The sequence below is a fragment of the Staurois parvus genome, unplaced genomic scaffold (assembly GCF_062004578.1).
Source record: "Staurois parvus isolate SC_StPar_1 unplaced genomic scaffold, SC_StPar_1.0 ptg003850l, whole genome shotgun sequence".
Lineage (NCBI taxonomy): Eukaryota > Metazoa > Chordata > Amphibia > Anura > Ranidae > Staurois > Staurois parvus.
The window spans coordinates 4292-29664 of NW_028321645.1; the positions used below are offsets into that span (position 1 = coordinate 4292).

General features: G+C 46.6%; 1 protein-coding gene across 1 annotated transcript; it reads right to left on the reverse strand.

The window, feature by feature from the left end:
• Positions 1–18039: 18039 nt before the first annotated feature.
• Positions 18040–21264, reverse strand: LOC149427348 (leucine-rich repeat-containing protein 4B-like). The gene has a single exon (XM_089668102.1). The coding sequence runs from the start codon at positions 21209–21211 to the stop codon at positions 19286–19288; it is 1926 nt and encodes a 641-aa protein (XP_089524228.1). The 5' UTR covers positions 21212–21264; the 3' UTR covers positions 18040–19285.
• Positions 21265–25373: the final 4109 nt, after the last annotated feature.

Consider the following 25373-nt stretch of genomic DNA (forward strand, 5'->3'; position numbering starts at 1 on the left):
ACTCTTCTGCCTCCTTGTGGATGATCCTGGTATGACACCCATAATATTACCAACACTCTTCTGCCTCCTTGTGGATGATCTGAGTATGACACCCATAATATTACCGACACTCTTCTGCCTCCTTGTGGATGATCCTGGTATGACAACCATAATATGACCGACAATCTACTGCCTCCTTGTGGATGATCCTGGTATGACACCCATAATATTACTGACACTCTGCTGCCTCCTTGTGGATGATCCTGGTATGACTCCCCCTGTGTTACTATACACATAATATTACCGACACTCTGCTGCCACCTTGTGGATGATCCTGGTATGACTCCCCCTGTGTTACTATACACATAATATTACCGACACTCTGCTGCCACCTTGTGGATGATCCTGGTATGACTCCCCTGTGTTACTATACACATATTACCGACACTCTGCTGCCTCCTTGTGCATGATCCTGGTATGACACCCATAATATTACTGACACTCTGCTGCCTCCTTGTGGATGATCCTGGTATGACTCCCATAATATTATCGACACTCTGCTGCCTCCTTGTGGATGATCCTGGTATGTCTCCACTGTGTTACTATACACATAATATTACCTACACTCTTCTGCCTTCTTGTGGATGATCCTGGTATGACACCCATACTATTACCGACACTCTTCTGCCTCCTAGTGGATGATCCGGGTATGACACCCTGTGTTACTATACACATAATATTACTGTCACTCTTCTGCCTCCTTGTGGATGATCCTGGTATGACTCCCCTGTGTTACTACACAATGATATACATTACACATTTCTCAGTATTAACCTCAAAACAACGGTGGACTGAAAGATGTGTGAATGGACATACAACTACAGAGTACTAAACATACTATACATATCTTACTAAACATACTAGTGCACATGTCTGTCCCGCCATCTTGGAAAGGATAACCATGAAAAGATCTTCAACAAGATGGCAGCCACTGTACCGATATCCCAAAGAACAGCTTCCTTTCCATATCCAGTTCTGATTCCCCTGTAGAAAATCAGTAATCTGTGTTGCCTCTTCATCCTTCCTGACCCAATTGTATTGAGATGAATAATATTCTGTGTCAGACATTCGGTGGGAGTCATACCAGGCTCAGCCAGCAGATGGCAACGGAGTCCTGTAATATAGTGTGCTTAGAAATACAAAGTGTTACCACATCAATTCACAAGGTGGCGGGAAAGTACATGAAATAGTCTGTCTATAGAAAAATCAATGTGAGCGCTTCAAGGATCAGCCAGCAGATGGCAGCACATTGCAGGATATATAGAGCATGCCCAGTCTGCCGCCATTGTTTATGGGAAATAATTACCAAATCCTCAAGAAAACAACATTTTTTGGCGGACATTACTCTGCTATGTACAGCACGTGCCCAGATCAGCTGCCATTATGAAGAGGAGAAAATGTCCTGCTCTTCGATAACATGGCTGCCATCAAAGACATTATTCTCTTACAATTCCATTCAAGGGCGTGTGGTTTTGAGGATCCACCCTTTAACTTCTTATTGGCTGGAGTATAATTGGGATCATGTATCCCCGCCCCCTGACTTGGCGATCTATATCCATCGATTATTTATTAGGTAACTATAAACCGAACGATAAATTAAAGACTAGAGACCAGCCAACCAGAAGGGAGGGGCGGAGCCCAACTGCCCAGCAACGGGGATCCTGATTATTTCATTTTATGTATTATCCTCAACACAATGGCTGCCTGATAGATATGTGTGACTGGACAAACTACCAAGGAGAATACTATACTGCGCATGCCCGAGGTGCCATCCATGAAAGGAGAAAACATGGATGTCTTCAACAAGATGGCGGTCGCAGTAGACAGAACCAGAAGATCAGCCTCCTCCACATATCAGTTCTGTTTCCACTGTAGAAAGTAAGGAAATTGTGAAGATTACTCCTCCTGGCCAGATTGTATCGGGAGGAATGATATTTTGTGTAGCCGAGTACTGGTAATATTCTGTTTATAGAAAAATGAATGTGAGCACTTCTAGGATCAGCCAGCAGATGGCAGTGCAATAATGTCATATCGTGTGCTAACAGATCAATCCACAAGGTGGCGACAAAGTACCTGTAATATTCCGGTATAGAAGATCAAGCTGAGCACTTCCAGGAGCGGCCAGCAGATGGCAGCTGAGTAACTCTATGACGTACAGCGCATGCCCAGTCTGCCGCCATTTTGTATTGGAAATATTGTTGGATCTTCGAGAAAATGGCAATCGCAGCAGAAGGAAATATTTTGAGTCCTGAGAGCAGCTGCCATTTTCTAAAGTCTTCAAAAATATGGCCGCCATCACAGACATTCTCCTCTTACAGTCGCTCTCCAGGTTCCGGAGCTGTATTGGATAATATAAACTACAGAGGTTATTGGAGAGACGGAGCGCTGAGAGAAATACATAGAAAACTGCATTTACAATTACAGGGCGGGAAAATGTTACTAGGCTCCGCCCCTCACCATTGTTAATAGACAATTAACTTGTTTAGAACTTGGACGCCATTTTTATGGGGGGGAACTTCACACAACGACCCCGAGCTGGAAATAGTGGGATCTATAGACGACACGATCGCCTATTGTTGAGGAATTCCTTGTTCTATATTTCATATACGGAAATAAAACCTTGGAGAACATAAGAACGCTGAGACCTGTCCGCTGTAGCCGCCATCTTATTGGGGACCAGAATGGCAGCATGGGCATGCGCAGTAGTATTTATGATAATCAGTGCTGCCTCCCTGTGGCCAGAGTAAGTATGACTCCTAAAAGAAACTAACATAAAACCGCTTTGCCACCTTGTGGCTGATCCTGGTATGACACCCATAATATTACTGACACTCTGCTGCCTCCTTGTGGGTGATCCTGGTATGGCACCCATAATATTACTGACACTCTGCTGCCTCCTTGTGGATGATCCTGGTATGACTCCCCTGTGTTGCTATATTTTATGTTATTATATGTTACTCAATTTTGGTCTCCTCTGACCACAACACTTCCCACCAGTCCTCCTCTGCATCATTCAGATGTTTAGTGGCCGACTTCAGACTGGCCTGGACATGTGCTTTCTTGAGCAGAGGGACCGTGCGGGGGCACTGCAGGATTTCAGTCCTTGTCGGCGTAGTGTGTTACCAATTGTTTTCTTGGTGACTGTGGTCCCAGCTGCCTGGAGATCATTGACAAGATCCTCACGTGTAGTTCTGGGATGATTCCTCACTGTTCTCATGATCATTGACACTCCACGAGGTGAGATCTTGCATGGTGCACCAGACCTAGGGAGACTGACACTTGTTTTGTGTTTCTTCCATTTGTGAATGATTGCACCAACTGTTGTCACCTTCTCACCAAGCTGCTTGGCCATAGTTTGGTAGCCCAGTCCAGCCTTGTGTAGGTCTACCATCTTGTCCCTGACATCCTTGGACAGCTCTTTGGTCTTTGCCATGGTGGAGAGTTTGGAATCTGATGGTTTGATGGCTCCTGTGGACAGGTGTCTTTTATACAGGTAACACAATGAGATTAGCAGCACTCCCTTTAAGAGACTGCTTGTAATCTCAGCTTGTTACCTGTATGAGAGACACCTGGGAGCCAGAAATCCTGCTGAATGATAGGGGATCAAATCCTTCTTTCCCTCATGAACATGCAGATCCGTCATCATTTGTTAGACGCATTTCTGCTGAATTTGTTGTATTCTGTCTCTCAGTGTTACACCGAACATTCCATTGTTAGACCGATCATTTCTGTGTGAGGGGCGAACATTCCATTGTTAGACCGATCATTTCTGTGTGAGGGGTGAACATTCCATTGTTAGACCGATCATTTCTGTGTGAGGGGCGAACATTCCATTGTTAGACCGATCATTTCTCTGTGAGTGGGAAAAGTTTCAAAATTAGCAGGGGAGCAAAAACGCATTACCTTCACTATATATATATACAGTATATACACACGAAGAGCATTCAAGTGAAACTTTAAAGTTTTTATAATAAAAGAACAAATTTCAAGGAGTGGAAACTGCATTTATTTTTCAACATACTCCCCTGCTACATTTATACACTTATCCCAGCGTGTAACTAATGCCTGAAAAGCTTTGGCATGGAAAGATTCGTCAGGACGCCTGAACCATCCTAGGACTGCCGGCTGCACTTTGTCATCAATGCTGAAATACTGACCTCAGAGGAACTCTTTTAGGGGTCCAAACAGGTGGAAATCACTGGGAGCAAGGTCCGGGCTGTAAGGGGGATTTGCCAATACCTCCCAGCTGAGTTGCTGTATTGTGCGTGTAGTGCAGTGAGCTGTATGAGCTTGTGCGTTGTCCTAGGAAAACAGGACGCTCTTAGTAATCCAACCAGCCATTTTTGTTTCTGCAGACCCATATGCACGTCACTCAGAACACTTCTGTGCTGGACAAAAGCAGAAAGCTGTCTTGGTATCCAACTTGCGCTAACTTTTCAAAAATGCAAATGTTCTGAATGATTGTGTTCACCGTTCCCATAGAAAGATTCGTCTCTTGTGCAATTTCACGACAGGTTATGCATCGATTATCCAGGATCAGGCGTTCCATGTGCTGAATGTTCACAGGAATGACTGCTGTGGGCTGGGAACCACCATGGCCAGGATTGTCAAAGTTGGACGGCCATCTTTGAAACATTTACCATTCAAATGCCTTACTGCGGCTGAGCTTCTCATCACCGAACTGTGCTTGAAGTCTTCTGTAGATATTCGCTGACTTTACATCTTCATCACCACACACTGTTTCATGCACACACTAATACTGTTGTCTGCCATCTTGATTAATGGTTTCTGGACTGGCACAAGACATGTGTGCCGCCTATCAGTAATAGGACACACTTGCCACTTACTACAGCATGTAGTACCGCCACGCCAGCATCACTTTTTATACCTGTAAAATTAAAAGTCCCAGTTTGACTTGAACGCCCCTTGTGTGTATATACAGTATATATATATATATGCACACACAAATGCACACGCATGTTTGAGTTTTGGGGTGCACACCATAATGCCATAGGCTGCGCACACCTATGGATAACACTATGTTCACTGTTCCCTCATATTCAGGCTCAACTGGTGAGGTCATGAGGCCAACACAGCAGCGGTGTCGTACATTCACAAACAAGGGAGAACCGATGGCAGGTTCCAATAAAATTGATCCCCGATCGAATGTAATCTTCAGGGGCTATGGGCGGTGTACCTTCTGGGCACCTAGATTGTCAAAAGGGGCTGTTGCGCCAGGTATTTTTAGTTCCCAATGAATGGGTTTTTAATCAGAAGATATTGTCCATATCATTCAAGTATGGGGTCTTCCTCAGCTGAACCTGGTTGCATCACCATCTATTCACAGGGTGCCTCTGTTCCTATCACCAGTTGGTGGAGGAAGGGGAAGCTTTCACTCACCCGAGGATTAGTCAACTAGCAGATGGCTTTCCTCTACTGCCATTGGTCATGAAGTTCCAGGAGAGACTGTTGTCTGAGAGTCTCACTGTGATAGCAAGCATGTCTGATTGGTCCACAGCCTTTGGGTTTACACTAGTCATGGAACTTAGTCTGGACCAAGACCACTTCAGCTACCAGTGTTTCCACAGAACCTGTTCCAGGATGGACTGGAAATTGAGCTGGAAGGATTGGAGGACTTGGACCGTCCTCTGGCAATAGTAAACCCTGGCTAAGTTCCAAGAAAAGATATCAACAAATGTTATTTTCTCCTAAGTCTGGAACAGGTTCACAGTCTTCACAGCTGAGCAGAATTTTGATCCTTGTAATCGAGAGGTTGCCCAGTTTCTATCATTTCCTCACATGGATCTGGATTTGAGGCTCAGCCTAGTTTTGTAAGGGCTCAAAATTCAGCCATTTCAGCTTTTACCAGAGAAAATGGGTGAGTGAGCTGCCAGAGGAACACTTCAGGAGGTTGTTCCTAAGACTTTGCCCTGAGGAGGAATAACATTCTCCAATTGGATTTTATTCTGTCCTGGATTTTTCTGCCAGGACTCTGTTTGCGTCAATGGAAAGCAGTCCTCAGTGGGATGTAACTCAAGACGCAGTGTCCCTTGATAACGTCAGGCGATTACTTCAGGGGGCAGAGTTTTGGATCTGCAAGTACTTGGGGATACAGAGTCCTCTATCATATTCCTCCTGGACAAGTTGGGCCCTATGTCCCTCGAGCACCTTTATTCCCAGGTGTCTTCTGTTTTCATCTTGCAAAAAAGTGGTGCTTCCATCCTTTCTGGCAGAGACAGTATCTAACCTACACAAGCTGGGTGTACCAAGTGTCTAAAATGCCTACCTTCAAGCACCTTCCTAATTTGCATCCTCCGGGAGGGTTTTCGTGTTTCCAAAAGGCAAATTTGGAAGTGGAGACTACAGCTAAACCTTGTCATCTTGGGGTGTCAAGGTCATCAAGAGAACAAACAGTGTAACCAGGCAAGGGCCTCCAGAAGTGGTAGAGGCTCATTCAGTAGGTCCATTTCTACATCTTTAATTTTGGGGCAGTGCATGCAAAATGTCTATGGAGACATCTGCAAAGTAGCAGGCTGGTTCCCGCAGTGCACCTACCTCAGGCGCTACAGGGAAGATCCAGGGGCTTGTACATCAATGGACTTCAATGGAATGATGGTCCAGGCTTCCATGTCCATTGTAATAAAGTTTGAGTATTCATTGTTAGCCCTCCATTTTTAGCTCAGTATTTATCAGATGTATGCTGCCATGTCGGCATCAGGAAAAGGGAAAATGTTATCAAATACCTGCTTAATTTTCCTTTCCTGATGCCAATCCATGGCAGCATAGGAACCCTCCCTTTTCTTTGATCTTGTTATTGTTATGAAGATTGAGTGAGTTTGCTTTTGCTTTACTTTTAGAGGGTTTAAACAGGTCCTGTGGGTGGATATAGGGGCGGAGCTATATCACATGTATGCTGCCATGGATTGGCATCAGGAAAAGAAAATGAGTAAGTATTTGATACAATTTTCCATTTTTTCAGTGACACTTCACTTTGGCGGTCCTCCCATACCCACAGACCCCACCAAACCACTGGGCAAGGATTGCAGGGAAGAGGCCCTTGTCCACATCAACCTGGGGGTCCCTCCAGGAAAGGCTCCTTATGTTGAGGCCTGGAATGGTTCATGAAGTTCATGTGATGTTTGTTTTTCCCCGGCCTTTCCTGGCCCGCTAGGCTGCATGCTCAGAGTCACTTTCTGTTGCAGATTTTCTGGATTCCCTCATTTCTTTCAGCTTTTGCGTGGGGCAACCCTTTTACCCTCGGTTCTCACTTACGCAGATTTCAGTGTGTTTTCCAGCTTGCAGAAATGGACTTCAGTCGATTTACATGACTTCCTATGGATCTCGTTCATATCTGTGCGTAATGAGCTGCTGTGGTATTTGGAAAGGGTCAAGGGCTTTTTTCTTGCAGCGGATTGAATTTTACGTGTAATAGACTTCAATGGACATGCAACAAAAGTGCAAGTTTTATGTTTGCCGCAGTTTTGTGGGTTTTTACTAATAGAAAAGTATGAGAGTTGTGTTCATGTAGATTGATGTAACTTTACAGTCTGGGACTCAAGTAGCATCAACGTCACATCAACGTAGTGCAGGACCCTTCATGTGATCAAAGGTACATGTTAGGGTTAGGGGGAAGAGCTAGGGTTAGGGGTACATGTTAGGGGTACATGTTAGGGTTAGGGGTACATGTTAGGGTTAGGGGGAAGACCTAGGGTTAGGGGTACATGTTAGGGTTAGGGGTACATGTTAGGGGTACATGTTAGGGTTAGGGGTACATGTTAGGGTTAGGGGTACATGTTAGGGTTAGGGGGAAGAGCTAGGGTTAGGGGTACATGTTAGGGTTAGGGGTACATGTTAGGGGTACATGTTAGGGTTAGGGGTACATGTTAGGGTTAGGGGTACATGTTAGGGGTACATGTTAGGGTTAGGGGTACATGTTAGGGGTACATGTTAGGGTTAGGGGTACATGTTAGGGTTAGGGGTACATGTTAGGGGTACATGTTAGGGTTAGGGGTACATGTTAGGGTTAGGGGTACATGTTAGGGGTACATGTTAGGGTTAGGGGTACATGTTAGGGGTACATGTTAGGGTTAGGGGTACATGTTAGGGTTAGGGGTACATGTTAGGGGTACATGTTAGGGTTAGGGGTACATGTTAGGGTTAGGGGTACATGTTAGGGTTAGGGGGAAGAGCTAGGGTTAGGGGTACATGTTAGGGTTAGGGGGAAGAGCTAGGGTTAGGGGTACATGTTAGGGTTAGGGGTACATGTTAGGGTTAGGGGGAAGACCTAGGGTTAGGGGTACATGTTAGGGGTACATGTTAGGGTTAGGGGTACATGTTAGGGTTAGGGGTACATGTTAGGGTTAGGGGGAAGACCTAGGGTTAGGGGTACATGTTAGGGGTACATGTTAGGGTTAGGGGTACATGTTAGGGTTAGGGGTACATGTTAGGGTTAGGGGGAAGAGCTAGGGTTAGGGGTACATGTTAGGGTTGGGGGAAGAGCTAGGGTTAGGGGTACATGTTAGAGGTACATGTTAGGGTTAGGGGTACATGTTAGGGGTAAGAGCTAGGGCTAGGGGTACATGTTAGGGTTAGGGGTACATGTTAGGGTTAGGGGTACATGTTAGGGTTAGGGGGAAGACCTAGGGTTAGGGGTACATGTTAGGGGTACATGTTAGGGTTAGGGGTACATGTTAGGGTTAGGGGGAAGAGCTAGGGTTAGGGGTACATGTTAGGGTTGGGGGAAGAGCTAGGGTTAGGGGTACATGTTAGAGGTACATGTTAGGGTTAGGGGTACATGTTAGGGTTAGGGGTAAGAGCTAGGGCTAGGGGTACATGTTAGGGTTAGGGGTACATGTTAGGGTTAGGGGTACATGTTAGGGTTAGGGGGAAGACCTAGGGTTAGGGGTACATGTTAGGGGTACATGTTAGGGTTAGGGGTACATGTTAGGGTTAGGGGGAAGACCTAGGGTTAGGGGTACATGTTAGGGGTACATGTTAGGGTTAGGGGTACATGTTAGGGTTAGGGGTACATGTTAGGGTTAGGGGGAAGAGCTAGGGTTAGGGGTACATGTTAGGGTTGGGGGAAGAGCTAGGGTTAGGGGTACATGTTAGAGGTACATGTTAGGGTTAGGGGTACATGTTAGGGTTAGGGGTAAGAGCTAGGGCTAGGGGTACATGTTAGGGTTAGGGGTACATGTTAGGGTTAGGGGGAAGAGCTAGGGTTAGGGGTACATGTTAGGGTTAGGGGTACATGTTAGGGTTAGGGGTAAGAGCTAGGGTTAGGGGTACATGTTTGGGTTAGGGGTACATGTTAGGGTTAGGGGTACATGTTAGGGTTAGGGGTAAGAGTTTGGGTTAGGGGTAAATGTTCGGGTTAGGGGTAAATTTTAGGGTTGGGGTAAATGTTTGAGTTAGGGGTACATGTTCGGGTTAGGGGTAAATTGTAGGGTTGGGGTAAATGTTCGGGTTAGGGGTAAATTTTAGGGTTTGGGGTAAATGTTAGGGTTAGGGGTAAATGTTTAGGATGGGGGTAAATGTTAGGGGTACATGTTCTGGTTAGGGGTAAATGTTAGGGTTAGGGGTACATGTTAGGGTTACATGTTTGGGTTAGGGGTACATGTTAGGGGTAAATGTTAGGGTTAGGGGTACATGTTTGGGTTAGGGGTACATGTTAGGGGTACATGTTAGGGTTAGGGGTACATGTTAGGGTTAGGGGGAAGAGCTAGGGTTAGGGGTACATGTTAGGGTTAGGGGTACATGTTAGGGTTAGGGGTAAATGTTAGGGTTAGGGGTACATGTTTGGGTTAGGGGTACATGTTAGGGTTAGGGGTACATGTTAGGGTTAGGGGTACATGTTAGGGTTAGGGGTAAATGTTAGGGTTAGGGGGAAGAGCTCGGGTTAGGGGTACATGTTAGGGTTAGGGGTACATGTTAGGGTTAGGGGTACATGTTAGGGGGAAGAGCTAGGGTTAGGGTACATGTTAGGGTTAGGGGTACATGTTCTGGTTAGGGGTAAATGTTAGGGTTGGGGTACATGTTAGGGTTAGGGGTAAATGTTCGGGTTAGGGGTACATGTTAGGGGTACATGTTAGGGTTAGGGGGAAGAGCTAGGGTTAGGGGTACATGTTAGGGTTAGGGGTAAATGTTAGGGTTAGGGGTACATGTTATGGTTAGGGGTAAATGTTAGGGTTAGGGGTACATGTTATGGTTAGGGGTAAATGTTAGGGTTAGGGGTAAATGTTAGGGTTAGGGGTAAATGTTAGGGTTAGGGGTACATGTTTGGGTTAGGGGTACATGTTAGGGTTAGGGGTAAATGTTAGGGTTAGGGGTACATGTTAGGGTTAGGGGTAAATGTTAGGGTTAGGGGTACATGTTAGGGTTAGGGGTACATGTTAGGGTTAGGGGTACATGTTAGGGTTAGGGGTAAATGTTAGGGTTAGGGGTACATGTTTGGGTTAGGGGTACATGTTAGGGTTAGGGGTAAATGTTAGGGTTAGGGGTACATGTTCGGGTTAGGGGTAAATTTTAGGGTTTGGGGTAAATGTTAGAGGTAAATGTTAGGGTTAGGGGTACATGTTCGGGTTAGGGGTAAATGTTAGGGTTAGGGGTACATGTTCGGGTTAGGGGTAAATGTTAGGGTTAAATGTTAGGGGTACATGTTTAGGATGGGGGTAAATGTTAGGGTTAGGGGTAAATTTTAGGGTTTGGGGTAAATGTTAGAGGTAAATGTTAGGGTTAGGGGTACATGTTCGGGTTAGGGGTAAATGTTAGGGTTAGGGGTACATGTTCGGGTTAGGGGTACATGTTTGGGTTAAATGTTAGGGGTACATGTTTAGGATGGGGGTAAATGTTAGGGTTAGGGGTCCATGTTTGTGTTAGGGGTACTGTCGGGATTTGTACTGTCCTGACATTTGGGGGGGATTTGTACCGTCCTGACATTTGGGGGGATTTGTACCGTCCTGACATTTGGGGGGATTTGCACTATCCTGACATTTGGGGGGGGATTTGTACCGTCCTGACAATTGGGGGGATTTGTACTGTCCTGACATTTGGGGGGAGCTGTACTGTCCTGACATTTGGGGGGATTTGTACCATCCTGACATCTGGGGGGGATTTTTACTGTGCTGACATCTGGGGGGGGGTTTGTACTGTCCTGACATTTGGGGGGGATTTGTACTGTCCTGACATTTGGGGGGATTTGCACTATCCTGACATTTGGGGGGGAGTTGTACTGTCCTGACATTTGGGGGGGGGGGATTTGTACCGTCCTGACAATTGGGGGGATTTGTACTGTCTTGACATTTGGGGGGATTTGTACAGTCCTGACATTTGGGGGGTATTTGTACTGTCCTGACATTTGGGGGGTATTTGTAATGTCCTGACATTGGGGGTATTTGTAATGTCCTGACATTGGGGGGTATTTGTACAGTCCTGACATTGGGGGGTATTTGTACAGTCCTGTCATTGGGGGGTATTTGTACAGTCCTGACATTGGGGGGTATTTGTAATGTCCTGACATTGGGGGGTATTTGTAATGTCCTGACATTGGGGGGTATTTGTAATGTCCTGACATTGGGGGGTATTTGTACAGTCCTGACATTGGGGGGTATTTGTACAGTCCTGTCATTGGGGGGTATTTGTAATGTCCTGACATTGGGGGGTATTTGTACAGTCCTGACATTGGGGGGTATTTGTACCGTCCTGACATTTGGGGGGATTTGTAATGTCCTGACATTGGGGGGTATTTGTACAGTCCTGACATTGGGGGGTATTTGTAATGTCCTGACATTGGGGGGTATTTGTAATGTCCTGACATTGGGGGGTATTTGTACAGTCCTGACATTGGGGGGTATTTGTAATGTCCTGACATTGGGGGGTATTTGTAATGTCCTGACATTGGGGGGTATTTGTACAGTCCTGACATTGGGGGGTATTTGTACAGTCCTGTCATTGGAGGGTATTTGTACAGTCCTGACATTGGGGGGTATTTGTACAGTCCTGACATTGGGGGGTATTTGTACAGTCCTGACATTTTCATCCCTCAAGAAATGAGATTGGCTGCCATCAGGATTCCCTATCTAAGTATATATATCTCGCAGTTAGTGGACGATATAACTTGCCAACAGACTACATAACAAACACTGATTTGGATTATTTTCACCCAAGAAATGGAGCAGAATACATTTTGGCCTAAATTTATGGAGAAAGATTATTTGTTTTAAAAATTATATATAAGAAATGAAGAACAACACATTCCTTTTAAAAAATTTTATCCTTTTTTAATTCACTTAGCAAAAAATAAAACCCCCCAGTGGTGGTTAAATATCGCCAAAAGAAAAATGTATTTGTGAGAAAAAAAAAACAGAAAAATGTAATTTGGGTATACAGTAGTGTTGCATGACCGTGCAATTGTCATTCCAAGTGTGACGGCGCTGAAAGCTGAAAATTGTTTTGGGCAGAAAGGGGGTGAAAATGTCCCGTACTGAAGGGGTTACACAACTCATTCACTGGGCATAAGAGTTTCTAGCAATCGGCAAATCAGAACCTATAAAAGGACTGGAAGTACAGACTAACTTCGGAGTCAACCCATATGGGGGTCTCCTGCCAAAAGGGGAGATATGTGACGGGAGTGACTTTGGGTGGGGGGCTCATGGAACACAGCTCACTTTGGGTGGGGGGCCCATGGAACACAGCTCACTTTGGGTGGGGGGGGCGTGGAACACAGCTCACTCTGGGTGGGCGGCCCATGGAACACGGCTCACTTTGGGTGGGGGGGGCGTGGAACACAGCTCACTCTGGGTGGGCGGCCCATGGAACACGGCTCACTTTGGGTGGGGGGCCCATGGAACACAGCTCACTTTGAGTGGGGGGCCCATGGAACACAGCTCACTTTGGGTGGGGGGCCCATGGAACACAGCTCACTTTGGGTGGGGGGCCCATGGAACACAACTCACTTTGGAGAGGTGGGGAGACCCGTCTCAGCTCCCCATATCCCTCTTATGTGTAAGTCACCCTGTGCCTGCTCGGGTACAGGGTGATCTGTCCTAATATTGGGGGGGCTTTGTCTCAGACTGTGTAGACATCTTTAGGAGATAGGTGGGGTGGGTGGGGGGTTGTTGATTGTGTAATGCCATGTGGCTGCATCCCATAATTCTATTGTGTGTCTGGCTTGGGAGCAAACTATTATGGGATGTATGTGCTTATGTGTATTAGCTTAGTGGGGTGCGGGGGGGGGGGGTGTTTCCAGCAGCCCTCCCTCCTGATGGGACTGTCTGCTGGTGTGAAGTATGAATACCTGTGTGTCTCTTGTTACTAAATGTAGATTGACCCGCCCTGTGTCATTATTCGGGGGGGAGGGGGGTTGTTCCCCTGAGTGTATATATCCTGTATCTGTGTTCAAATAAACTAGTCTACCTCCTGGTTTACTTCAAGACTGGTGTCGTCTGATCTTGTATGGTCAGTGGTGGTGTCAGTGGTAGGTGTTCGGACAGATTGGTGTCGTCTAGTCCTGTATGGTCTCTGTGGTGTCAGTGGTCGGTGTTCGGACAGATTGGTGTCGTCTAGTCTTGTATGGTCTCTGTGGTGTCAGTGGTCAGTGTTCGGACAGATTGGTGTCGTCTGATCTTGTATGGTCAGTGGTGGTGTCAGTGGTCGGTGTTCGGACAGATTGGTGTCGTCTAGTCTTGTATGGTCTCTGTGGTGTCAGTGGTCGGTGTTCGGACAGATTGGTGTCATCTAGTCCTGTATCGTCAGTGGTGGTGTAAGTGGTTGGTGTTCGGACAGATTGGTGTCGTCTAGTCCTGTATGGTCAGCGGTGGTGTCAGTGGTCAGTGTTCGGACAGATTGGTGTCGTCTAGTCTTGTATGGTCTCTGTGGTGTCAGTGGTCGGTGTTGGGACAGATTGGTGTCGTCTAGTCTTGTATGGTCTCTGTGGTGTCGGTGGTCAGTGTTCGGGCAGATTGGTGTCGTCTAGTCCTGTATGGTCAGCGGTGGTGTCAGTGGTCGGTGTTCGGACAGATTGGTGTCGTCTAGTCCTGTATGGTCAGCGGTGGTGTCGGTGGTCGGTGTTCGGACAGATTGGTGTCGTCTAGTCCTGTATGGTCTCTGTGGTGTCAGTGGTCGGTGTTCGGACAGATTGGTGTCGTCTAGTCCTGTATGGTCAGCGGTGGTGTCAGTGGTCGGTGTTCGGACAGATTGGTGTCGCCTAGTCTTGTATAGTCTCTGTGGTGTCAGTGGTCGGTGTTCGGACAGATTGGTGTCGTCTAGTCTTGTATGGTCTCTGTGGTGTCAGTGGTCGGTGTTCGGACAGATTGGTGTCGTCTAGTCTTGTATGGTCTCTGTGGTGTCAGTGGTCGGTGATTGGACAGATTGGTGTCGTCTAGTCCTGTATGGTCAGCGGTGGTGTCAGTGGTCGGTGTTCGGACAGATTGGTGTCGTCTAGTCCTGTATGCTCAGCGGTGGTGTCAGTGGTCGGTGTTCGGACAGATTGGTGTCGTCTGGTCCTGTATGCTCAGCGGTGGTGTCAGTGGTCGGTGTTCGGACAGATTGGTGTCGTCTAGTCCTGTATGGTCTCTGTGGTGTCAGTGGTCGGTGTTCGGACAGATTGGTGTCGTCTAGTCTTGTATGGTCTCTGTGGTGTCAGTGGTCGGTGTTCGGACAGATTGGTGTCGTCTAGTCTTGTATGGTCTCTGTGGTGTCAGTGGTCGGTGTTCGGACAGATGGGTGTCGTCTAGTCCTGTATGCTCAGCGGTGGTGTCAGTGGTCGGTGTTCGGACAGATTGGTGTCGTCTAGTCCTGTATGGTCAGCGGTGGTGTCAGTGGTCGGTGTTCGGACAGATTGGTGTTGTCTAGTCTTGTATGGTCAGCGGTGGTGTCAGTGGTCGGTGTTCGGACAGATTGGTGTCGTCTAGTCTTGTATGGTCGGCGGTGGTGTCAGTGGTCGGTGTTCGGACAGATTGGTGTCGTCTAGTCCTGTATGGTCAGCGGTGGTGTCAGTGGTCGGTGTTCGGACAGATTGGTGTCGTCTAGTCTTGTATGGTCTCTGTGGTGTCAGTGGTCGGTGTTCGGACAGATTGGTGTCGTCTAGTCCTGTATGGTCTCTGTGGTGTCAGTGGTCGGTGTTCGGACAGATTGGTGTCGTCTAGTCCTGTATGGTCAGCGGTGGTGTCAGTGGTCGGTGTTCGGACAGATTGGTGTCGCCTAGTCTTGTATAGTCTCTGTGGTGTCAGTGGTCGGTGTTCGGACAGATTGGTGTCGTCTAGTCTTGTATGGTCTCTGTGGTGTCAGTGGTCGGTGTTCGGACAGATTGGTGTCGTCTAGTCTTGTATGGTCTCTGTGGTGTCAGTGGTCGGTGATTGGACAGATTGGTGTCGTCTAGTCCTGTATGGTCAGCGGTGGTGTCAGTGGTCGGTGTTCGGACAGATTGGTGTCGTCTAGTCCTGTATGCTCAGCGGTGGTGTCAGTGGTCGGTGTTCGGACAGATTGGTGTCGTCTGGTCCTGTATGCTCAGCGGTGGTGTCAGTGGTCGGTGTTCGGACAGATTGGTGTCGTCTAGTCCTGTATGGTCTCTGTGGTGTCAGTGGTCGGTGTTCGGACAGATTGGTGTCGTCTAGTCTTGTATGGTCTCTGTGGTGTCAGTGGTCGGTGTTCGGACAGATTGGTGTCGTCTAGTCTTGTATGGTCTCTGTGGTGTCAGTGGTCGGTGTTCGGACAGATGGGTGTCGTCTAGTCCTGTATGCTCAGCGGTGGTGTCAGTGGTCGGTGTTCGGACAGATTGGTGTCGTCTAGTCCTGTATGGTCAGCGGTGGTGTCAGTGGTCGGTGTTCGGACAGATTGGTGTTGTCTAGTCTTGTATGGTCAGCGGTGGTGTCAGTGGTCGGTGTTCGGACAGATTGGTGTCGTCTAGTCTTGTATGGTCGGCGGTGGTGTCAGTGGTCGGTGTTCGGACAGATTGGTGTCGTCTAGTCCTGTATGGTCAGCGGTGGTGTCAGTGGTCGGTGTTCGGACAGATTGGTGTCGTCTAGTCTTGTATGGTCTCTGTGGTGTCAGTGGTCGGTGTTCGGACAGATGGGTGTCGTCTAGTCCTGTATGGTCTCTGTGGTGTCAGTGGTCGGTGTTCGGACAGATTGGTGTCGTCTAGTCCTGTATGGTCAGCGGTGGTGTCAGTGGTCGGTGTTCGGACAGACTGGTGTCGTCTAGTCCTGTATGGTCAGCGGTGGTGTCAGTGGTCGGTGTTCGGACAGACTGGTGTCGTCTAGTCCTGTATGGTCAGCGGTGGTGTCAGTGGTCGGTGTTCGGACAGATTGGTGTTGTCTAGTCCTGTATGGTCTCTGTGGTGTCAGTGGTCGGTGTTCGGACAGATTGGTGTCGTCTAGTCTTGTATGGTCGGCGGTGGTGTCAGTGGTCGGTGTTCAGACAGATTGGTGTCGTCTAGTCTTGTATGGTCAGCGGTGGTGTCAGTGGTCGGTGTTCGGACAGATTGGTGTTGTCTAGTCCTGTATGGTCTCTGTGGTGTCAGTGGTCGGTGTTCGGACAGATTGGTGTCGTCTAGTCCTATATGGTCTCTGTGGTGTCAGTGGTCGGTGTTCGGACAGATTGGTGTCGTCTAGTCCTGTATGGTCTCTGTGGTGTCAGTGGTCGGTGTTCGGACAGATTGGTGTTGTCTAGTCCTGTATGGTCAGCGGTGGTGTCAGTGGTCGGTGTTCGGACAGATTGGTGTCGTCTAGTCCTGTATGGTCAGCGGTGGTGTCAGTGGTCGGTGTTCAGACAGATTGGTGTCGTCTAGTCCTGTATGGTCAGCGGTGGTGTCAGTGGTCGGTGTTCGGACAGATGGGTGTCGTCTAGTCCTATATGGTCTCTGTGGTGTCAGTGGTCGGTGTTCGGACAGATTGGTGTTGTCTAGTCCTGTATGCTCAGCGGTGGTGTCAGTGGTCGGTGTTCGGACAGATGGGTGTTGTCTAGTCCTGTATGCTCAGCGGTGGTGTCAGTGGTCGGTGTTCGGACAGATTGGTGTCGTCTAGTCCTGTATGGTCAGCGGTGGTGTCAGTGGTCGGTGTTCGGACAGATTGGTGTCGTCTAGTCCTGTATGGTCAGCGGTGGTGTCAGTGGTTGGTGTTCGGACAGATTGGTGTCGTCTAGTCCTGTATGGTCAGCGGTGGTGTCAGTGGTCGGTGTTCGGACAGATTGGTGTCGTCTAGTCCTGTATGCTCAGCGGTGGTGTCAGTGGTCGGTGTTCGGACAGATGGGTGTTGTCTAGTCCTGTATGGTCAGCGGTGGTGTCAGTGGTCGGTGTTCGGACAGATTGGTGTCGTCTAGTCCTGTATGCTCAGCGGTGGTGTCAGTGGTCGGTGTTCGGACAGATGGGTGTTGTCTAGTCCTGTATGGTCAGCGGTGGTGTCAGTGGTCGGTGTTCGGACGGGGAAGCGGTATTCTATCGGAAGTACTCAAGTGCAATCTGGGTCGGTTGCGTTACAAAAGGGTTAACAACTATTAGGCTGCTTTCACATTGATGTGCTGCGGTTTACCCGGACTGTGGTGCACCTGCGGCTTTCCTGTGGGTTAGCTGCACTGAGCCGTAGACTTCCTTTATATCCTGCGGGTTTGGCGTGGTTTCAGAAAGTGCGCCACGCCTGACAAATATCGTAGAAGTCTATGGTAAAGCGCAGCTAAGATGCAGGAAAGCCGCAGGTGCAACGCACTACCCCTGCAGTCCTGGTAAACCGCAGCACATCAATGTGAAAGAAGCCTTACAGGGGGCTCGGGACAGTAAGGGCTGGTTTACATTTGCAGTTTGGGGGGCAGTAAAACCCCATAGTTGAGCTGTGTTTTTACCACACACCACCAACCACAATCAGGTGACATATATGGAACCTTAGTAATAACTATGGCAGTTCCTGGGAAATGTGAACACTGATATTTGTTCATCTCCTGTTCATTATGTGTGCCGGTGAGGAGGAGGATTGCAGATCTCTGACTTCAGAAACACATTCAAGAAGCAAGACGTCTTTTCAATGGTTTTATTATTCTTGTGTTGCAGACTCTTGGCAATGTCACCAACGTCAGTTGGCACTTTCTGTCTCAGTAAGAGCCACAAGCAGTTCACTCTTTCCTTTTCTTGTAACAAGAATACATTTCCCTCCCAGTCATAATCTTAAAAAAAACACCCAGAAGAAAAAAAAAGAAACCAAACAGAAAATGTTCATATCATGTTCATGATTCCACACACCTTACACTTTGTATAGAAATCCAGAGAAAATAACTGGCCCAAATATTCCTGTGCCAGATAGTTCAAAATCTGAAAGGTCTCCGTGCTCCTTTCCCAAAAACTAAATCATTTGTAAAAACATTTTTATACAGTTTTATTTTTGTTAAGTTCTGAAGATAATTGGCACATTTGTAAAGGGTTATATGGCACAGTACCTCTGAAAATAATGTTCTCTTCTTGAAGGCTGTAAACACCTCTTATGATTTTTTTTTAATTTATTGTGTTTTGTTTTTTTTTATAAAAAAAAAGCATCATGAAAAACCTCAGAAGGTGATGATGATGTTTTTGTGGCAAAAAAAAACCTTACCACCCATTTCCCTCCCAATCCTAAGCATTCAGTTTTGCCTTTGCGTACATGGAATTGTCCAAGCTATCATGTCACCTGCCTGTCGGTCAGCGGGGCCTGTACACCATTGCTTCTCCTTGTCATTGCAGGCACCCTTGGCAATGTAAGAATTAAAGAAAATCACATTATATTTTTATATTCATGTTTCTTTTTAACATACCAGATTTTTTAACAGAAACCTCTCTGCGATATTATGGATTAAAAAGAAAAAACTCTGTCTCTTTAATCCATGAATTGATTTTCCTGTTCCATACACCTTTCCTTGATGAAAATATATCTGAAATAGAATTTACACATAAAGAGCTGTACCACAAAATAAGCTTTTTTCTTACATTTTTTTTCTTTTCATATCTATTTTCCCTTTTTCATATATTTTTTTCTTTTTTTTTTATCCTTTTTTTAGTAATTCATCAGGTAGTCAGAGAGTGAAATATCCCTTTGAAGTTATCAAAAGAGTCTTCATTGTGTGTCAGTGCTTCAGTTGGAGTGGATCTGTCTGTTTAAATGGGAATTTGGAGACAAGAAGATGACTTCTGAGTGAAGACTAACCCAGAGACACTCCAAGTACAGTCTATTCTCATACTCTGGACCAAGTTTGTTTCTGGTTGGATTCTCCCATTAAACTTGAATTTATTGAGCTAAATTTGTGTTTCTTGCACATTTTCCTTTGAGCTGCTTTTAAACAAAAGAGGTTCGTGAATGGAGTTTAGCATGGGATTTTTGGCACAGTTAAGGGTTCCTGTATTGTTGTTATAATGAGCTTTGAATGCGGTGTAGTGGTTAAGGTGGTCATGCTCAATCGCTGGTAGTGCCATGTGGTTGTCTCCCGGGGCAGTGGCTGGTATTTCATCTTCTACATTGATGATCTCAATAGTTCGTGTTGGCCCATGATGCTTATGTAGCTGGTGCTGTTTACGCAGTTTGTAAAATGCAATGAGCATTACCGCTGCCATAAACGTGATAGCCACAAAACAGCCAATTATGATCTTTGTTGTCTTCATGACATCATCTAAGTCCTTCATGATGTTTCCTGTAACGTCTGTTATTGGAATAGTGAATGTCTTCTCTGTGGAGCGTGTACTGCGTGGGGTAAGTGATGTGGTGGAATATGTTGTTCCCCATCGAACTGTAGGAGTTGGACCAGGTTCCTTCTCGGTGGGCTTTATCTCCTCAGGTGATGTATCCATTGTTTCCACGGTCACAGTAGTGAAATATGTGTAATCGGTTGTAGCCGGATCAACGACAGCAGACACATTTAGTGTAGCCGATGCTGTTGTATTTCCAGCTGAGTTTGTAACCATACATGTGTACTGACCAGTGTCCTGGACCGTCACATTTGTGAAATTTAATGTCCCATCATGGAGCACAGAGATGCGTACTCTGTAAGAGCCATGCGTCATCAAGGTTCCATTTGGTGTTAACCAGTTTACAGAAGTCATTGATGTGCCAGTTCTACATTTAAGTTCAGCTGCCATGCCTTCAGTTACATTGAGGTCAGTTGGAGGCTCCACTATAACAGGTGCGTAGCAAGTGAAATGGCTCTGATCTAATTCTCCAATGTATCTTGTTTTCAAGTTTGGTGGGGAATGGCATCGAGCACAACAGGTTGTATTGTTCGGTACAGTCTCTTTTAACCACCAACTCAACCATAACACATCACAATTGCAGTGCCAAGGATTATGGTTAAGGTGCACTCGCTCCAGGCGGTGAAGAGGTGTAAAAAGGTCATGGGGAAGAGACATTAAATTGTTATGAGAAAGATTAAGCTCCTCCAAGGATTTCAAATCGTCAAATGCATTGCGCTCTATTGTTGTAACATGAGCATGCATCAGCCACAGTTTTCTAAGGCTTGTTAACCCTTGGAAAGATCCTGGTCGTATAATTTCCAGACGATTTCCAGACAACTCCAGTTCTTCCAGCCGGACAAGTGCTGTTAAGTTGGGGATATCTTTTAAATTGCACATTCCTAGGTTTAGGTATCTCAAATTTACAAGACCTTCAAAAGCAGCTTCAGAAATGTATTCCAGTTTCTTGAGCTCCCCCAGGTCAAGTCGTCTCAAAGATGGAACCCTGTTGAAAGCATAGGATGGGATACTCTCAATTGGATTATTTCTCAACCACAACTCCCTCAGCTTCGATAGATATTCAAAAGCTTGTGTTGGAACAGTTGTCAAACGATTATCAAAAAGCTCAAGTGTGCTGAGATTTGGGAGTCCATTGAAAGCACCCACCTCAATCTTACGAATAAGGTTTTTGCTGAGCTGCAGAATCTCCAGATGGCGAAGGTGTTTGAAAGTGTCTGTTTTGATGACCTGAATTATATTTTCCTGAAGGTTCAGGTATCGCGTATTGACAGAGATACCCTCTGGCACTTCAACCAGTTCTTTCCTTGTACAGGCAACTCTACTGGCCTGATTGCTGCATGAGCAGACAGCAGGACAAGATGTTGGAGATGTACCTCCCAGGGCCAAAGAAGTGACCCATGAGATAATTAAAAGTTGCTTCAAAATCATTCTACAAATCTTCAAACCAGGCATTCCGTGGGTGCAATGATGAGTGACCATCTTCAATTTTCATAATTTAATAATATTCTTTTGGTGTATTTTTGCCTTCGGTAAATACCTAGGAGAGCAGACAAAACAATATAAAAACATAATTAATTTTAAGCATCATAAACCAAACAGAACACAAAACCATATATTCACGTACATATTTATTGTAATTGTACAGTACAGGACACAGTAAGAGCTGTGAAGATGTGGAATGTTCTGCCACAGGAACTATTTCTGGCCAGCTCAGGGGATTGCTTTAAAAAAGATCTGGATGTATTCCTAAATGTTCAAAACAGAACTGGATACTAACGTTTAGAGGTAATAACACCAGGAGGGGTGGATCCAGGAAATATCCCATCTGCCTCCTGGGGGATCAGGAAGAAATGTATTTTTTCCCCGCAGGAGCACATTGGATTATGCTTTTCTGCAGGGTTCTGCCTTCATTTGGATCATCTGTGAGTGTATGATTTTGTATATGGAGGTTTTCTAGTTATTTATTCAGGTAACAGGTCTGTTGGGTGAACTAGATGACATCTTTTTCCAACCGAATTTACTATGTAACAGGCTGAATAATCATAAACCCTGGGTTATAGGCTGATGCCTTCAGGTGATTGGACACTGCTACACATGGCCGAGCACTGGGCACACCACCCAGGTACAATGTGAACCCTACCCCACAAACTGAGCCCTAGGTTTTTTGCTAGTGTTCCTAAACCCCTATGGAGAAGTTTTCTGTGCTTGACCATTTGTTTTCATTTCAGATTTTTCAATCAACTCCTCAGTGCCTTCTGCTACAATGGAAACAGTGCCTCTGGAAGAGTGTATTCTTGGTAGTGCCTTGGAAATTGTACCCGGACTATACACTGCAGGGATGGCCTGTGATGTTGCTTTTGGCACTGGATCCTGCTAGGGTGTCCACCTTGTCACTGAATGCAACGAGTGTAGCTAGCCACAAACTGCTATACAAGTCCAAGGCCATGGTTCATTCCTGCAGTTCAAAGACTTTGAAGACTCCTCTGAGGTTATGCCCATCATGACAGCTGAACCCCTATAGTAACCAGTGGCATGGACAGGTACGACAGGCACATCCTTGCTATTAGACCAATACTACAGCTTATTCACGTTCCTTGAATAGTATTTTCTTTGTGCAAAAATTATCCAGCCATGCATTTGAGTTTATTCACTTTTCTTTATCGTACATCTTGGGACACAGAGCAGGCTATTCATGACTATGTGGGTTATAGGCCACCTATAGGTGAATGGACACTGGACGACCAATCATTGAGAAGGTCTTCCCCTATATAACCCCAACTATACAGGAAGTACCTCCGTTTTTTTGCCATTGTTTGTAAGGTGGTTTCTAGCTTTCATCTCAATCAGGACATAGTTCTGCCTTCATTCTTTCCTAGGCCTCAGTCAGCAAGAGAAAGATCTCTGCATACCTTGGATGTGGTTCATGCTGTAAGGGTCTTCTTGAAGGCGACAGCACAGGTCAGGAGGTCGGATGCTATATTTGTGCTGCCAGAGGGGCCTAGGAAGAGGCAGGAGGTACTCTGCCCACTTTTAAGTGATCTCTGAAAACCTATCTCTTCAGGGAAGCCTATCCTGCCAAGGTATGCAGAGATCTTTCTCTTGCTGACTGAGGCCTAGGAAAGAATGAAGGCAGAACTATGTCCTGATTGAGATGAAAGCTATGATTGAGATGCCAAGATCCGCTCCTTCCTCACCCCAGACACCACCAAACTTCTAGTACACTCCCTCATCATCTCACGCCTTGACTACTGCAACTCCCTCCTCACTGGCCTACCCAAGTGCAGGCTCTCCCCGCTCCAGACCATCCTGAACTCAGCTGCCAGACTCATCCACCTCACCACCCGCTCCACCTCTGCCACCCCCCTCTGCCTCTCCCTCCACTGGCTCCCGATTGCCCAACGCATCAAATTTAAACTCCTTACCCTGACCTACAAAGCCGTTCACAACACTGCCCCTGACTACCTCACCAACCTTATCACCAAGTACCGCCCTACCCGTACCCTTCGCTCCTCACAGGACCTCCTTCTATCCTGCTCCCTGGTCTCCTCCTCCCATGCACGACTGCAAGACTTCTCCAGGTCCTCCCCCATTCTCTGGAACTCACTGCCCCAATCCATCAGACTGTCGCCTTCTCTATTCACATTCAGGCGCTCCCTCAAAACCCATCTCTTCAGGGAAGCCTACCCCACCCTCACCTAACGGCCATCCTCCCTCATTCCTCCTACCACTTCATCCCCCCCAGCCACTTCCTACTGTACCTTTACCCCCTCCCTCCTAGATTGTAAGCTCGTAAGAGTAGGGCCCTCTTACCCCTCGTACGCTGTCTGTCTTTGTTGTACTGTGCCATGTATTGTCCCCCCCTATTGTACAGCGCTGAGCAAACCCTTTGGCGCTATATAAACTCGTAGTAATAATAATAATAATAATAATAGAAACCACCTTACAAACAATGGCAAAAAAACGGAGGTACTTCCTGTATAGGAGGGGTTATATAGGGGAGGACCTCCTCTCTGATTGGTCAGCCAGTGTCCATTCACCTATAGGTAGCCTATAACCCACATAGTCATGAATAGCCTGCTCTGTGTTCTGAGATGTACTCCAATAAATCTGATTATAGTTCTATCTCAGACATGCAAAACCTACCAGACAAATTAATGGTACAGTTCTTAGAGGCCCCAACTAGGAATGATGCTCTGCTGGACCTGGTAATCTCAAACCATGCAGAGCTTATTACGAATGTCCATATAAAGGAACATCTGGGTAGCAGTGACCATAACAGGATTTCATTTATTGTTAGCTGTAAACAGCAAGCACATACGGGAAAAATAAAAATGCTCAATTTTAAGAGAGCTAATTTTCCAATGCTGAGATCTGCTCTCCAAGACTTAGACTGGGAGGGAATATTGGCATCGATGAACACAACACAGAAATAAGAGTTCTTCATAAAGACTGTATGTGACCACACTGCAAAATATATTCCCGTGGGCTAAAAAACCTATGTGGCTTATGGCCAAAGTTACAAAAGCTATAGATAATATTATTATTGTTATTATACAAGATTTATATAGTGCCAACAGTTTGCTCAACGCTTTACAATATAACGGGAGACAATATAGCAACAATACAGTCCAATACAAGAGGGTTAGGAGGGTCCTGCTCCTGGGAGCTTAAAAACTAAGAGGGAGGGGCTGGTGGTACAAAAGGTAGTAACTGTGGGGGATGAACTGGTAGAAGTTATAGAAGATTCCGTTAATAGCTGAAGACAGGATAGGCTTCCCTCAACAGATAGGTTTTCAGAGATCGCTTAAAAGTGGGTACAGTAGGCGATAGTCTGATAGATTGAGGTAGAGATTTCCAAAGGATAGGGGAGCCTCTAGATAAGTCCTGGATATGAGCATGGGAGGAGGAGACAAGGGAGCTAGAGAGCAGGAGGTCATGGGAGGAGCGGAGAGGACGGTTTGAGTGATATTTTGAAACAAGTTTTGTGATGTAATTTGGGGCAGAGTTATAAATGGCTTTATATGTGATTGTTAATGTTTTGAATTTTATTCATTGGGCAATGGGAAGCCAGTGGAGGGATTGGCAGGGAGGGGTGGAGGACACTGAATGGAGGCCAGTGGAGGGATTGGCAGAGAGGGGTGGAGGACACTGAATGGAGGCCAGTGGAGGGATTGGCAGAGGGGGGTGGAGGACACTGAATGAAGGCCAGTGGAGGGATTGGCAGAGGGGGGTGGAGGACACTGAATGGAGACCAGTGGAGGGATTGGCAGAGAGGGGTGGAGGACACTGAATGGAGGCCAGTGGAGGGATTGGCAGAGAGGGATGGAGGACACTGAATGGAGACCAGTGGAGGGGTTGGCAGAGAGGGGTGGAGGACACTGAATGGAGACCAGTGGAGGGGTTGGCAGAGAGGGGTGGAGGACACTGAATGGAGGCCAGTGGAGGGATTGGCAGAGAGGGGTGGAGGACACTGAATGAAGGCCAGTGGAGGGATTGGCAGAGGGGGATGGAGGACACTGAATGAAGGCCAGTGGAGGGATTGGCAGAGGGGTGGCAGAAATGGAATGGTTAGTAAGGTGGATGAGTCTGGCAGCAGCATTCATGATAGACTGAAGTAGGAATAGCCTGCGATGAGGTCGGC

Excerpts from the sequence above, each read along its gene's own strand:
- LOC149427348 (XM_089668102.1), bottom strand. The coding sequence starts at position 21,211 with ATGGTCACTCATCATTGCACCCACGGAATGCCTGGTTTGAAGATTTGT.